We start from the raw sequence: 15,401 nt of genomic DNA on the forward strand, positions 1-15,401 counted from the left end.
ATATAATTTCTACCTTTCTGAAAAACTGAACAGTAACAATGCCACTTGATAATTAAAGTTCACAATAGTGGTTAGGTTGCCTACAGCGTGCTCGTGACATCACCCAGTTAAAAGGGACACTGTAGGCACCCAGACCAATTCAGCTCATTGAAGTGGTCTGGGCGCAATGTCCATGTCCTTTAGCCCTAAAGTGGTAATTATTGCGGTTTCTGAAACGCTCTGCATGAGGACCTCCAGCTTCAGATTTTTCCCCATAGGAAAGCATTGAATAATGCTTTCCTATGGGGAAATCCTAATGCGAACACAGTCATTGTCACGCATGCACACTACGTCTCCCTGCCCGCTGACATCGGCAGGGGAGGAGCGTGGGCGCAGCCTGACCCACCGCTGAGGGACATAACCTTGTGCACCTTTTGGATTTTCACAATTGTATTTCAAAGTTGAAGAAATCAATCACTTTCATTGTTTAGGAGTTGCAATCTTTTTAAACTCAAGTTTCAAGAACTGGCGAATTCACAATCTATTTACTTTATTTATAGATGTAAGAAAAGATATCGCCCATAAATAGCTCAGGATAAATAAAATATTTTTAAGAATATGTTTTCCTGTTTTACCTACATATTGGTTTTACCAAATAGTCAGCAAAAAAAAAAACACTGACATGAAAATTTTATAAACTCCACTAATAATGATATTCTCTCCAATATTTATTTATTTACTCCTTTATTTTGAAGAAGCAAATATAACTGGCCATTTCCTTCCAGGAAATCAGGCATTGTGACCTAATGTCTACTTTGCTGCAATATAATTGTATGAATAAAAATGTGAATTATTCCCGAATGCTTCAGTTTCCTCTTGTTCAATCCTTGCAAAACACCTTAAAGGAATACTACCCATTATTTATTTATTTTTTTTAAATGGGGGAAAAAAATAAGATTTTTAATAATTTTTCAGTGTTTACTGGATTCTATACAGTATATCTGATAATGGTGAGTTTTTTAGAGTCAGGTTTAATTTCTGTTTTCTAAAACATTCATAAAACTGTTACTGTTTTTTATTTTGTTTTGTTTTCTTTTAACAAAGAAATGGATAAGAAACAGGAACTGTGCATGTTATATTCTAAGCTTCCCTAATTAAAGGGACATTGGAAGTACCATAACTACCTATGCTCATTGCACAGGTTATGATTTATGGAGTTCCCAGTTACTACATCCTTGCACACAACTTTTTATTGCTACAAAGATTTGAGTTATAAGGCTACCGCTCAATGAAGACACAAGGAGGACGTAGATACTTCCTCCTGCCTGTCCAATTATTTATAGAGGTTTCTTTAGAAGTGCCAGAACTGTAACATTGACTAAATTAAATTTACAACACCATATTGGACCAATCAGCCACACTGCAGCTTCTATCAGCCGGAACTGCTGCTAAGTGCTGATTTATGAATCCCTTATCCCTTCACGCCGGGACTCATACATACATGATTCCCAGGGATTGCACCCATGCCTTTGAATCACATATACACAAGTTTCAGCATTGCAAAAAAAAATATATATTTTTTGAGAGACTTAGCAATGGAGAAAAGCAGCAATTGAAGCTGCAGCCAGGAGTCAGGTAAGTAGCCAGTTGGGGTGGGGGTAAGCCAAATGGGGGTGGGGGTAAGCCAAATGGGGGTGCATGAATTCATGTAAAAGGGTGGGGAGAAAAGAAGAGTCAATTGATGAAAAATATATGGGATGGTCAAAAACTCAGACTGTCACACTCCACAATCACCTCCTGAACTCTCATCCCAAAACACAGTGATCCCCATATACACACAGTCACCTCTCCCCAAATACAATCACCCTTCTGTATGCATACAATGAGCCACCAAAACAGCTCCCTCCATACACACAGTCACTATCCCATATATGCACAGTCACCCTTCCACCGCCACACACACAGTCACGCACAACTCTCTGACCAAACAATCTGACCAAAAAACACTACATTGATGGCAAGACCACAAGCAGCCTCCTATGCACAGAACATACACTCCCACTCTCCCAGACACCGAGAAACACATGCTCATAGCCAAAGAGATACACATTCACGGGTACATATAAATATACAGACACATATACACATACAAGAATATTCTGTAACTTCATTATTTAGTATGTTTTTTTAAAAAGCCTTTTCTGTCCTACCAAAATTTTTGTTTTTAATTCCATAAAATAATGTGCTATCTCTGCGTACTGAAACGAAAAATAAGTTTAAACATTACTCTCCAGGACACCCAAAATGCTTTGGGGCTATGTTAGTTTTGCAAAGCCCAGCATTGGCTGGTAACCTCAGTGATAAATGCTGATGTTAGTTGCAACAAACTCGGATATTTTGTCAGTGATTATCTTGTTTATTTCTTTAGCACATTTTAAGTTGTACACTAGCCTGGAGTTTTTTTAATTAATTTTTTTAACAAAGTTATTGTTTTTTTCTGGCATTCTTACAAACTTAAGCACCTCATATGATATGTTTGTGAACTGTGTTTCCCATGCTTCCCAGCAGCTGTGGTGCAATGGTTGTGCAATAGTCATTTATAACGATTAAAAGCTCCCCAACAAAAGATGGTGATGTACGGATTTTAGAAGGTTTTACAATGCAAATATATAGACAAAATAATAATGCATGCCATAGATGTTTAAGGCAGCTATGCAAACTATGGAGGTTCTTACAGTGCCAGATGTATGTAAATTGTAAAATTACAGATATAGAGCATATGACTCCGATTTTTACCCCACGAGCCTCAAAGTGGAGAACAGTGCTTTGCTCTTAAATGACACTGACACAGATAAACAATAATGTCACCTAAATAAAATTAACGTTTATATGCTTAGTTATAATTTGCTAGCCATCAGTATTTGTAAAAATATTTGCTGCAGAAGCAACGTCTCACTTATAGGAATATACTAGGGATCGAGCGATTATCGGTCTGGGCGTTATTATTGGCCGATATTCTGTGTTTTCGGCAATATCGGTATCGGCCTATAGAGATACCAATATTGCCGATAATGCAGACCAGGACCGCCGGGCCCGTGACAAGCCTCGCGGTCCTGGAGGGCCCGCAGCAAGCTCTTACTTACCTTCCCAGCAGCTCCCTTCAGCTCCCCTGTCTAAATCTCGCGAGTCCCGCGGCCGTCAGAGCGTTGCCACGGGTTACCACGGCAACGCCCACACTGCATGCTGGCAGTGAGATTTAGACAGGGGAGCTGAAGGGAAGGTAAGTAAGTGCTTTCTACGGGCCCCCACTCCATAGTCCATGCCACAGGACCACCAGGGAATGCCATATCCCCCCTCCCTCGCCAAGTAAAAAGCAGGGAAGGGGGACTAAAAAAAAACAAAAAATTTAACATTTTTTAAAAATTTAAAATAAAAATGCCCCCCCCCCCCATTTTACACACATTACATACCTACACAAACACACACACACTCTGCATTATATAAACATACTACACAAACAAATTGCATTCACTATACACACACTAAACCAACACACACACACTCTGCATTCCTTATATACACACTACACAAACACACTGCATTTTCTATACACACACTACACAAACACACTGCATTCACTATACACACACTACACAAACACACACACACACTCGGCATTCATTATATACACACACTGCATTCACTATACACACATTACACGAACACACTGCATTCACTATACACACACAACACACACACACACTGCATCCACTACACAAACATCCACTGCATCCACTATACAAACACACACACACTGCATTTACTAATCAAATACCCTCACTGCATCCACTACACACACATATATTCTTGAAAACATAAAAGATTCTGACTGGCATGTATATTTTGTGCATTTACCTAAATAAAATAAAAAAAGATTTGCAAAAATTTTTTATAATAAACATGTTCAGTTAACAGAAAATTTGTGTAGAAATTGTTTATTTTTTCAAAATGGTAAATGTACAGAATATTATCGAAGTTATTATCGAAGGCTTGAAAGTTCACAGATTATCGGTATTGGTATCGGCTCTAAAAAAATCAATATCGGTCGATCCCTAGAACATACCATGCATTAGAATGTGCTGTAGTGATTATGGTGCCAGGATTGCTCAAGCACCGCCCCATTGTGAGCAGTCAATATGTTTTAGAACAGTTTGACTTCTTACAAGCAGTCTGCCAGCTACCGCTCCCCACCTCCTCTCAGTTACCAGGAGAGCTGGGAGTTGGTTTGGAGCATCTCTTATTGTTTGAGCTAAGTCCTGCAGCTGATTCCTCTCAACCAATGAATTAAGCCCAGCACCTCTAGACGTAGCCCAGACAGTGCCTAATGAACTCCAGGTAAAATGTCACAGTCTTAAAACTTTTCGATTGCTTACATTGGGGGAGGCACCAGAGAACCATAACCACATTAGCACAAAGTAGTAATTGAGGTTCTTGAAGCGTTCCTTTAAAGGTTATTTTAGAAAGAAAATGCTTCTTTTTTTTTTAAGTAAGGGTAAAATAACATTTAAAAGTTTATTTATTTATTTGTTAAAACATTTTTTTTGTTCGTTGCTTCACCATGTTACTTTTGAACATTATCATGCTCATGAACATCAGAACCTTATTCAACCAAGAATATATGACATAAATTATTCGTACTCCCACCTCTGATCTCGCCTTAAAGACTTTAAGCTCGCCTTAAAGACTTCTCTAGGGCTTCACCGTTCCTATGGAACGCCCTTCACCTCTCTGTTAGACTTTCACCCAGTCTCCACTCCTTCAAAAAATCTTTGAAAACTCACTTCTTTAGGAAAGCATATCAATTAAACTGTGAACAGCTTTCCCTCTCTGCACCCTGATTCCTCTCCTGAAACTGTCATCAAAACAAAACACTAAGCCCTCAATAAATACTATCCTAGTAACCTACTTTTCTACCCTACCCTTACCTTTTGTGTCACCACACCCAACTTCCTCTAGCATGTAAGCTCATTGAGTAGGGCCCTCAATCCCTCTGTTCCTGTGTGTCCAACTTGACTAATTACGTGTCTGTTAGTCCACCCACTGTACAGGCTAAGGAGATTTTTTGGCACTTTATAAATAATAATAATAATTTCTTTACCTTTCTTGTTGTTTATTTATTACATGTTCACATCTAATTGTGATATATCTATATTACTGTAACACTTATTGTTATCTACCTAAACCAAATAAATACAGAATTAAAAAAAATAATTTATTTGCTCTTAGCGCACACAAAATTCATAAGATAAAAATCTTCAAACTCTTCAACAAGCTGATATTTCATTCAAATAGGAGATTCTCTTGGTTTGATTTTATATCGGTGCTGCCGATAACAAGATTTTCAGAGTTAGACCAACAGTTCAGTCACATTTGCTCATGGGTAGTAGCATGGGCGTAGGAACCGGGGGGGATGGGGGGGACGCATCCCCCCCAGCAAATCATGCGGGGGGGACAGGTATGGGGAAATCCCCCCCAGCTCCGCCGCCCCCCCCCTGATGCTGCAGCCGCCCGAGCGCTCTGCAGAGAGCCTCAGGCGGCTGCAGCTTTGCCCGGGCTGGTGCGTCCATGAGAGCGCACCGCCCGGGCGCAGCATAAAGAGAGGAGCTGACAGGAGGGAAGCGCTCAGCGCTCCCTCCTGTCACTCCTTCACTGTAGCGTAGCCGAGCGCTGTATAGTCCGCCGGTACAGGGAGCATCTGTCTCCTGTACCCGGCCGGACTAACAGGAAGTGCACACTGAGTGTGCACTTCCTGTTAGTCCGCCGGGTACAGGAAACAAAAGCTCCCTGTACCGGCGGACTATACAGCGCTCGGCCACGCTACATCATAGGTAGGGGAGGGAGGGAGAGAAAGAAACAGGAAGGGGGGAAGAGGGAGGGGGGGGGAATAAAGAAACAGGGAGGGAGGGGAAATAAAGAAACAGGGAGGGAGGGAGGGAGGAAGGGGAAATAAAGAAACAGGGAGGGGAGGGGGGGGGAATAAAGAAACGGGGAGGGGAGGGGGGGGGGAATAAAGAAACAGGGAGGGGGGGAATAAAGAAACAGGGAGGGAGGGGGGGAATAAAGAAACAGGGAGGGAGGGGAAATAAAGAAACAGGGAGGGAGGGAGGAAGGGGAAATAAAGAAACAGGGGGGGGAAGGGGGGGGAATAAAGAAACAGGGAGGGAGGGGAAATAAAGAAACAGGGAGGGAGGGTGGGGAAATAAAGAAACAGGGAGGGGGGGGAAGAAAGAAGCAGGGAGGGGGGGAAAGAAGCAGGGAGGGGGGGAAAGAAGCAGGGAGGGGGGGGGGAGAAAGAAGCAGGGGGGGAGAAAGAAGCAGGGAGGGGGGGGGAGAAAGAAGCAGGGAGGGGGGGAGAAAGAAGCAGGGAGGGGGGGGGAGAAAGAAGCAGGGAGGGGGGGAGAAAGAAGCAGGGAGGGGGGGGAGAAAGAAGCAGGGAGGGGGGGAGAAAGAAGCAGGGAGGGAGGGGGGAGAAAGAAGCAGGGAGGGGGAGAGAAAGAAGCAGGGAGGGGGGGGAGAAAGAAGCAGGGAGGGAGGGGGGGAGAAAGAAGCAGGGAGGGAGGGGGGGGAGAAAGAAGCAGGGAGGGAGGGGGGGGAGAAAGAAGCAGGGAGGGAGGGGGGGAGAAGGAAGCAGGGAGGGAGGGGGGGAGAAGGAAGCAGGGAGGGAGGGGGGGAGAAGGAAGCAGGGAGGGAGGGGGGGGAGAAGGAGGGAGGGAGGGAGGGGAGAAGGAAGCAGGGAGGGAGGGGGGGGAGAAGGAAGCAGGGAGGGAGGGGGGGGAGAAAGAAGCAGGGAGGGAGGGGGGGGGAGAAAGAAGCAGGGAGGGAGGGGGGGAGAAAGAAGCAGGGAGGGAGGGGGGGGAGAAAGAAGCAGGGAGGGAGGGGGGGAGAAAGAAGCAGGGAGGGGGGGGGGAGAAAGAGTGACAAGGGAGGGAGAGAGATTGACATCCACCACACACACACACACACACACAATCACACAATCATACCACCCTTACACACACAGAAACACACAATTCATCCTTACACACACTCAATGCACCCCGTGCACACACACACACACACACACTCACACAATCATGCAACCTTACACACTCAATGCACCCCGTACATACACTCAATGCACCCCTTACAGACGCACACACTGCATCCCGTACATACACAGAATCACACCTTGCAGCCCTTACACATACAAACACAGATTCACACAATGCATTCCTTACACACATATCAGGACATCCCCTACACACTCCACCCCCTGTGAACAAACTCATTGGTGGAACATGAAGGTGGACCCTGGGATCCAGACCTTGAGCTGTGTAAAGGACCCCCAAAAAATGGAGCTGCTTCCCGTTCTCACAGAACATTGATTTTTGTGACCACAGTTACAAACAGCCTCCAGAGAGCCTGTTCTACACCAGACCAGTGGAGCCAGACTGCAGCTAGAGCCCATCATCATCCTCATCTGGTTGTAAGTAGGCAATCTAGCATATTATTCGTTGCACTAATCTCTAATTTACCTCACATTAAAGAAACACTATAGTCCCCAGAAGCACTGCAGCTTAGTGTAGTGGTTCTGGTGTCTATAGCCTGTCCCTGCAGGCCTTTTAATGTAGGCACTCCAGCACTGGCGTTAGTTAACATGGCAGAAAAATAATTGGAAAGGGTTAGGGGGGCTACTAATAAGGATAGGGGAGAGGGGTAGGTAGAAAAATAATTGGAAGGGTTTAGGGGGGCTACTAATATGGATGGGAGGAGGGGGTAGGTAGAAAAATTATTGGAAGGGGTTAGGGGAGTACTAATATGAATGGAAGAGGTAGAGTGGGTTCTAATATGCATGGAAGGGGTTAGGGGGGTACTAATATGCATGGAAGGGGTAGGGAGTTAATGTGCGTGGAAGGGGTAGGTGGAGTTCTTTTGTGCATGGAAGGGGTAGGGGTGGTTCTAATATTCATGGGAAGGGTAGGGGTGGTTCTAATCAGGAGGATCCCGGCGCTGTATCCGGGTAAGTAAAACCCCTTCCCTGTGGTGACCCTTTAATGTTGTTATTATTTAATCATTTATATAGCGACTGCAAATTCCGTAGCGCTGTACAATGGGATAAACAACTCCTAGTTTACGGAATAAGAATATACCCGGCGAGTAAAAATGCTATCCCCCCAGATTTTTTTGGGTTCCTACGCCCATGGGTAGTAGAATTCTGGAAAGGAAAGCTACGTAGCTATGTTTCTTAAAAACTGCTGTTCCCACAGATGAATGTTTTATTTTAAGCATCATTATAAAATAAAATACATTTTGTTTTCTTTTAGGCCCATTTCACCCACTTGCTCCCATTCCCTTTATGCCCAAAGGAAGCTTAAAGGGAAACCACTGCCCAAATAAAAATAGTGTTTACTAGGTATACCTTCAATGAAAACATGCCTGCATTTAATTATGCCTTTTTTATAGAGGGTATATATATAAAACCAGATTTTAAAAGCTGCAGATATCCTGTCTGAAGCCTTTGTAAGTTTTACTTTCTTCCCCAGCCCAGACTTTCTGTAGCTGTCCAATCACAGACTTCCCAATGCAGCTCAATGAGAAGTCTTTGCAAGGCGTGTGCTCTGGGCAACTGCCTGCCTCAGGTTTAGCTTCACTGAGCTAACCAAACCAGGAAGTGACCGGCCATGTTGTATTCCTGAAAGCTAGGTGGATTGACAAGGTTACTTTATAAAAGTGTCAATTTCTATTTGAATCTGTACTTTTTGTACAATGAAGAAAAGAGGACGCACTCTTCACACACGAAGCATTTCATCAAGTCCTTTAGGGCTTCAGAGTATCCCTTTAATAATTTAAATTCAAAATATATTACGAGATGTGCAGGATTATTTACTAAAGTGAGAATTCAAAGTGACTTTCAAGTTAAAGGTACACTACAGGCACCCCATTGGAGTGGGAGCCAACTCCCACTACCCTTCACCCTGCAAGGTAATTATTGCAGTTTTTATAAACTGCAATAATTACCTTGCAGGGTTAAGTCCTCCTCTAGTGGCTGTCTATCAAGACAGCCACTAGAGGGACTTCCGTGTTCTTAGAACACGAAAAGTGTTTTAAGCGACGCTGGACGTCCTCACGCTATGTGAGGACCCCCAGCGTCGCCGAAATCCCCATAGGAAAGCATCAGATAATGCTTTCCTATGGGGAGGTCTAATGCGCGTGCGCGGCCATTGCCGTGCATGCGCATTAGGTGTCCCCAGCAGGCTGACTTTGGGAAAATCGGCGCTGGACTCTGGTAAGTCAGTGAAGGGGTTTTAACCCCTACATCAGCATCATGGGATGGGGGGTGGGAGGGAGAAGGGGCAATGTAGGGTCCTGCAGTGCCAGGAAAACAAATATGTTTTCCTGGCACTGGAGAGTCCCTTTAACCCCTTAAGGACACATGACATGTGTGACATGTCATGATTCCCTTTTATACCAGAAGTTTGGTCCTTAAGGGGTTGAAGGCCGCAGAAGCAAATCTTATAAAATAATTATCTAAAACTCTTAGCAAATTTTTCCAGTTAAGCTTACATGGCATAAAATCACTTTAAATTCTAGCATTAGTGAGTAGCAATGTAAAAGTCCTGATTTTACCTCTTCCCTCCCAAAATAACTGACAAGCCTGAAACCTGTAATGCAGGTGGTGTGCCCTGTGGGGATGAGACATAATCTATGTTGTTTTTCTTAACTCATATGACTGCTAAGTATTGAACTATTGCTCAAGTGTACCGATTCATATTTGAAAACTAAGAAAACGCTAAATGTACCTGTAAATCTTGCTCTGTTTAATTGTTCAGAGAATGTCGTTGGTTAACTGCCTGAATATGTATATTTGCCTAAAATGTCTAATTGCTGAATACCTGTTTCTGTTTCCCTGCACTGGTATGTTTTATGTATTGTTTAGTACATACCACCATAAGTTTAATGTAGAGTTGTTAAAGGTCAGTCTTAGCGTTGAATAAACTATTGTGGGTGTTCTTACACCTTCACCAAAGAGTAATCTGATCTCTGATATTTGGGTGGGTGGTGTAATAGAGTCTGTGCACCTGTTGGCAGAGCACAATCACTTATTATAAGCCAAAACGTGTCTTGTAAAGGCAGTGTCTGGAAGTAGCATTAGGCGGTGGGGTTGATACCTGCCTAGAAGAAGGATTGGGCAGAGGGAATAACAACTACATACAGTTCAGTGGTTAGAACCTTAAAGAACTGCTGCATAGGTCTCAGGTGGTCACTGGTTGCAGACGAGAAGGGACAAACAATGTAGTAGACCAGTTCTGGATCCCAACCTGGGGACTAGTCACCCCTGTTCCCGTTACAATACCTATCCTGGTTGAATACCGATATTATATTTCATACAGCCATACTGTGTTAGTAGTTAATTCATAGCATAGTATAGTAATGGCCTAAGATCTTTTAAGCTGAAACCTCTTTTTAGGTGAATACCAGTTTTGCAGTGTTTTAATTGCGTACATTGACATCCATATTATCATAATTTCTACTACCTGATGGAATATAACGATTCAAAGAATGTAAAGTGTAAACATTTTTTTATTTTTTTGCAGACAACAGCCATCATATTCAGCCAGGAGTTATAGGTTACAGCATATGCAGCAAAAGCCTCTAACCGCGTACAAATATTAGGCCTGTCTCATGACCTCTACCAGTGCGTATAGAGGATACTGTCTGTTACATTTCACATTCTCAATAATGGTTGCATTTCTTACACCCAATCAGTGCCACAGAGGATTATGACAGCTATTAGCCACTGGAGATCACATTAGGCAGGGGGTATATAAATGGCAAAGGTCCATATTGATTGAAGTGCACAGTAAAGTACAGCTTAGAGAGAATTTGTATGCCTTCTCTCGCTTTAATTCACACCCACTTTTTTTTCCTCCCACTGTGAGCACAGTCTGAGGCAGATTACTTATTCAAAGTATGACTGAATGCAAGGAAATCTGCCTGTGGAAGTCCCCTATGATAAGTAAAAACATAAAATAAACAGGTGAGCTTTGTCAGTTTCTAACCGACAAAGAATGTATGTATATAAATATATATATATATATAGAGAGAGAGAGAGAGAGAGAGAGAGAGAGAGAGAGATGTTGCAGCATTTGATAATTTGGTTTGATTAAAAAAAACATACGTGGCATTTAGGGCAAAGCCAACCTGACAATATCTCAATATTTACTGGGGACACTTACAAATAAATTATTAGAATGAAAACATTTCTATATACTACATGAATAATACAAGCAACTCTATAGGATTTCGTAAGTATTAAAATGGCCATCTGTGTCCTAACTAAAATTCATAGTATTTAAGGCGGTACAAAGGGAAATGTAGTCTATATACTGCAACTTAACTAACACATTAATGTATACTTTAGTGAGTATCCTAGAATGAATTAACATTGTAGAAACTCCAATTATATTGCAGGATCAGATTAAACTCAAAAAGTTATAAAACAATGTGGTCTACCCAAATATGGCCAAATGAGATCTGTATTACTATGTACATACAATTGAACTGTGTCTAAAGATATCATAATTCCGAACATCATTGATAATAAGTCATGTATTTAGAGCACATATCATACATTATAGTTTTGGAAGTTAAGCTTATACCAGCGACAGGTGACTTCTCACCGTAGAGGTTTGTGAATTACGGTAAATATGCAATGATACTTCTGTATCTTATTGCGCAATCCACAATAGATCCCTACACAAGGTCATCATTTGAAGAACCCCTAGGTATCTTTGGATTTTTAATATACCCCTATTTTGTGTGTTCCTGTATGCCTGAGAGTTCAGCAGTGATTTATAGCTGTAGTTGAAGTATGAAAAAATAAGGTTAATGATAGCAACCTTTACTAAAACACCATATTTTTGCCTTTAGATTTGGACAAAGGGTTCTTTGTACGTTGAATTAACTTTTAAGTCTACATCCAGCATGAACCCCCCCCCCCCATAAACAAAACATTTCCATCTTCTAACCCTTATCTGCAACTGATTTTTTTTTTTTTTACGTAATCAAAACTGAATTTTAGGTTTTATAATTAGAGATAACTAAACAGAAAATAATTGCATATGTAATACCACAACAGCTGAGGTGGAACATGAGCTAAGTCTGATATTGCCTCCAGTTTGTTTATTTTGGTCTAACATTTCCAAAATCCTTGTCAATACTTCTAGTTAAGTGAACACCCCCAGATGCCTTGTGAACCTCCACTCAGAGGTCAGGCCAACCCTACTAACCCCATTTTCTAAGAGCTGTGGTAATTCCAAATACAATTATAATCTGCTGGGCTCTGGGGACAGTCTGGTGACAATGTGCTCGCCACTTCCTGTTACCTCTGGTGGTAACATCCTACAGCAAATATTCAGTTGCTGTCCTTTTTTTTGTTACTTTTTTAAATCTGGGTGAGCTGTAGTATAGATTTAGAATTCTAGGCTGGTGATAGAAAACATGAAATCTTCATCTATATTGGGTCCCACATTTTTCAATGTTACTGCACTATAAAGATCACATAACTTTGCTGATGTACTAAGTAAAAAATTGAAACCATATGAATTATTGATAGGTTCTAAGCCAATTTTAAATATTTATTTTAGTTAATATTTAACACCCACTAACCGAATAGTGGCCTATAAGGAGGCTACAGGCTGAAAGATGTCAGGCACAAGTTTTTGGACCAATCTTTCACCTAAGACCCACAGGGATATTCTTTAAACTGGGAATTAATTAAAGAAATGCAAATTGTAGGCTAAAACAGGCGAATTGTGCTATTCTGGTGATTTCTCAAAAAATCGTTATAAACCATTAAATAGTTGTTAACTCAAAAATCTCTTCTCAAACTAAAATTAACAAAGAAGCTATAGTATTTCCACTCTTTCAACAATAAAAAAAAATGAGCATGTTACCTTTTTCAAAGGTTTGATTTTTACAATTAAAATTTGCAAACAAGTATGTTGCAATATGCGAGAAAATCGATACCCAAGTGATACACCAAACATATGAATATTTCCAGCATGTAGCATGATGTTGGACATGCCAACAGTACCATTTTTAACCAGTACACGTCTGTGTGACCTAGAAATGACATATTCAATTTAATGTGCAATCAATAACCTCGCTTACATATCATGGCAAAGCCATATTATTTTAAAGATAATAACATGTCTTGATACGCATTGTATTTTACTTTGAATAGGGTGGTTCTTCGCCAGACCAGTTATTTCACTAGGGCAGTGCCTCATATCTATTTGGAAATATATAATCAAACATCTAATGCAAAATATTGGCAGGGCGTGGTACCCAAAGAAGACACACACAGTAAGTAGGCTTTGATAAATGGAAAAAAATAATCATAAATAAAAGTAAATTCAAGACAAACAGCATCCACAAAGTAGCTGTGTGGATAATAGTAAAAAAAACAATTACGATATAGCAGGCCTGTTATTACAATATTTGGCAAATTAATCATTCAAAACATCCTTGAAAGCGTACAAACCATTCTGGTGTCACAGCAAAATCTGAACAGGGACCTCTTGTGCCTGTTGACCTTTACTAGTGTGTCATTTGTTGTTTTTATATCCCATAGTACAGTGCAGGCAAAGCAACATGGGAGTTGTGGTCCTACAGCAATTGGAGGGTTATTAAGAACCTATTTTTTTTTCTCAACCCTGAAATTACTAATGATTATATACAAATGCCGTGCTTGGTATTATTTTCTACATGATAGACACAGAATGCTTGCACAGTTAAAACAATAATTTTGGGAAGGTGATATCAATATTTACCTCTTTGGTATAATCTGCAGGGGGGTTTGGGGTGGCCCTTGTCCCAATATGTGATTGGGATGGGGCTGCATGGCTTTGCTGTAGGTTGCTGTTCCTTGCAGGTTGCTGGCTGGGGCCTTCATTGCTGCTGTTATCAGTGTCCTCATTGGAGTCGGTGCTGAGCACAGTCTGTGCAGCACCAAGTGTCACAGGCTCAGCATCCTCAGACACTGCATGCACCAGCCAGGCACTCACCTCGGTCCTGGGGATGAGGGGGTCCCCTAGGGCCCTCACCTCGTCCAGCAGTCTCCTAGCAGTGAAGAAGGAGTCCAGGTCTGGGCTCTTGGGGTGCAAGCTGGCCCCTTCCCAAGTGTCCCTCAGGCTGTGGAAGGGGATCTGAGAGTAGGCAGAGCTGGTCCCCAGAATGATCTCACGGATGGGGGGCAGATAGGAGTCCAGGTCCACCCTCACCCCTGCCAAGCTCAAGAGGATGGTGAACTGCAGCAGACCTTCTGTCAGATACTTCTTCAGATCCTTCATTTTATCCCTGCCGGGCCGGAGGGGAGGGGGTGGGGGAAACTTCTCAGCTGCCCTGGAAGTGCCCTCTCTGGGGTGGCTCAGTCTATGGAGAAGCTGGGCAGGCAGTGGGCATCAACCGGGGAGGGGGGAGCAGCCGGCGCTGGCTGGTGCCCTGGACTGGGGAAGGAAACAATAGAGCACGCCGGCTGCTCCACTCCTCCTTACCGAGACACAAAGACATCAATGCACTAACACACACACACACACACAATGCCGGCCACAGACAGGCCGGGAGGCAGGGCGGCACACAGGGAGGAGGAGCTCACACTACACAGGAAGGTGTGTGCTGGGCTCTTTCACATCCCTGTACTGTAACATGATGGCAACTAGTCACACACATTGTATACAGGCCAGGGGCTCCCTGACATACATAGAACATACCCCCAAGTGTCCTTGTTTAGCAAGGACAGTCCCTATTACGGACCCAAATCTCTGTGTTCCTTTTTTCTGTCTGCACTGTACAATGCAGATATAAAAAAACTACAAATGACACACAAGTAAGAGTCAACAGACACAAGATGGGTTCAAGACTGTTCAGATGGGCCTACTCAGAACCTATCTTGCAGTGACACCAGAATGGTTTGTAGCACTTTTCAAGGATGTTTTGAATTCTTAAATTTACCAAATATTAAAATAACAGGCCTTCTATGTAATAATTGTTTGTTTTTTCTACTATCAACACAGCTACTTTGCGGATGATTTTTGTATTGAATTTACTATTATTTTATTTATTTGTCATTTATCAAAGACTACTTACTGTGTCTCTTCTTTGGGTACCACATCCTCCAAATATGTTTGCGTCAGATATTTGATTTATGTGCTAATGTTACTCTTTTTTAGCAGCTCCATATTGTTGTTGTGTCTGAGTGCATAACAGAACAGGGTCCTCTTCAACCTATCGTTCCTGTAAGTTGTCTTTTAATTGTCCTATTTATAGTTAAATCCGCCTTCTCTTAATATTGTTAAGCGCTACGGAATCTGTTGGCGCTA

General features: G+C 42.2%; 1 protein-coding gene across 1 annotated transcript in view; it reads right to left on the reverse strand.

Annotated features, from left to right (window-relative positions):
• NFE2L3 (NFE2 like bZIP transcription factor 3) overlaps positions 1–14,636 on the reverse strand; it is a 37,508-nt gene extending 22,872 nt beyond the window's left edge. Inside the window, exon 1 of the mRNA XM_063452363.1 lies at positions 13,854–14,636. Within this exon, the coding sequence (XP_063308433.1) occupies positions 13,854–14,372 (519 nt within the window). The 5' untranslated portion in view covers positions 14,373–14,636. The remainder of the gene's footprint in view (positions 1–13,853) is intronic.
• Positions 14,637–15,401: the final 765 nt, after the last annotated feature.

The sequence above is a fragment of the Pelobates fuscus genome, chromosome 4 (assembly GCF_036172605.1).
Source record: "Pelobates fuscus isolate aPelFus1 chromosome 4, aPelFus1.pri, whole genome shotgun sequence".
Classification (NCBI taxonomy): Eukaryota; Metazoa; Chordata; class Amphibia; order Anura; family Pelobatidae; genus Pelobates; species Pelobates fuscus.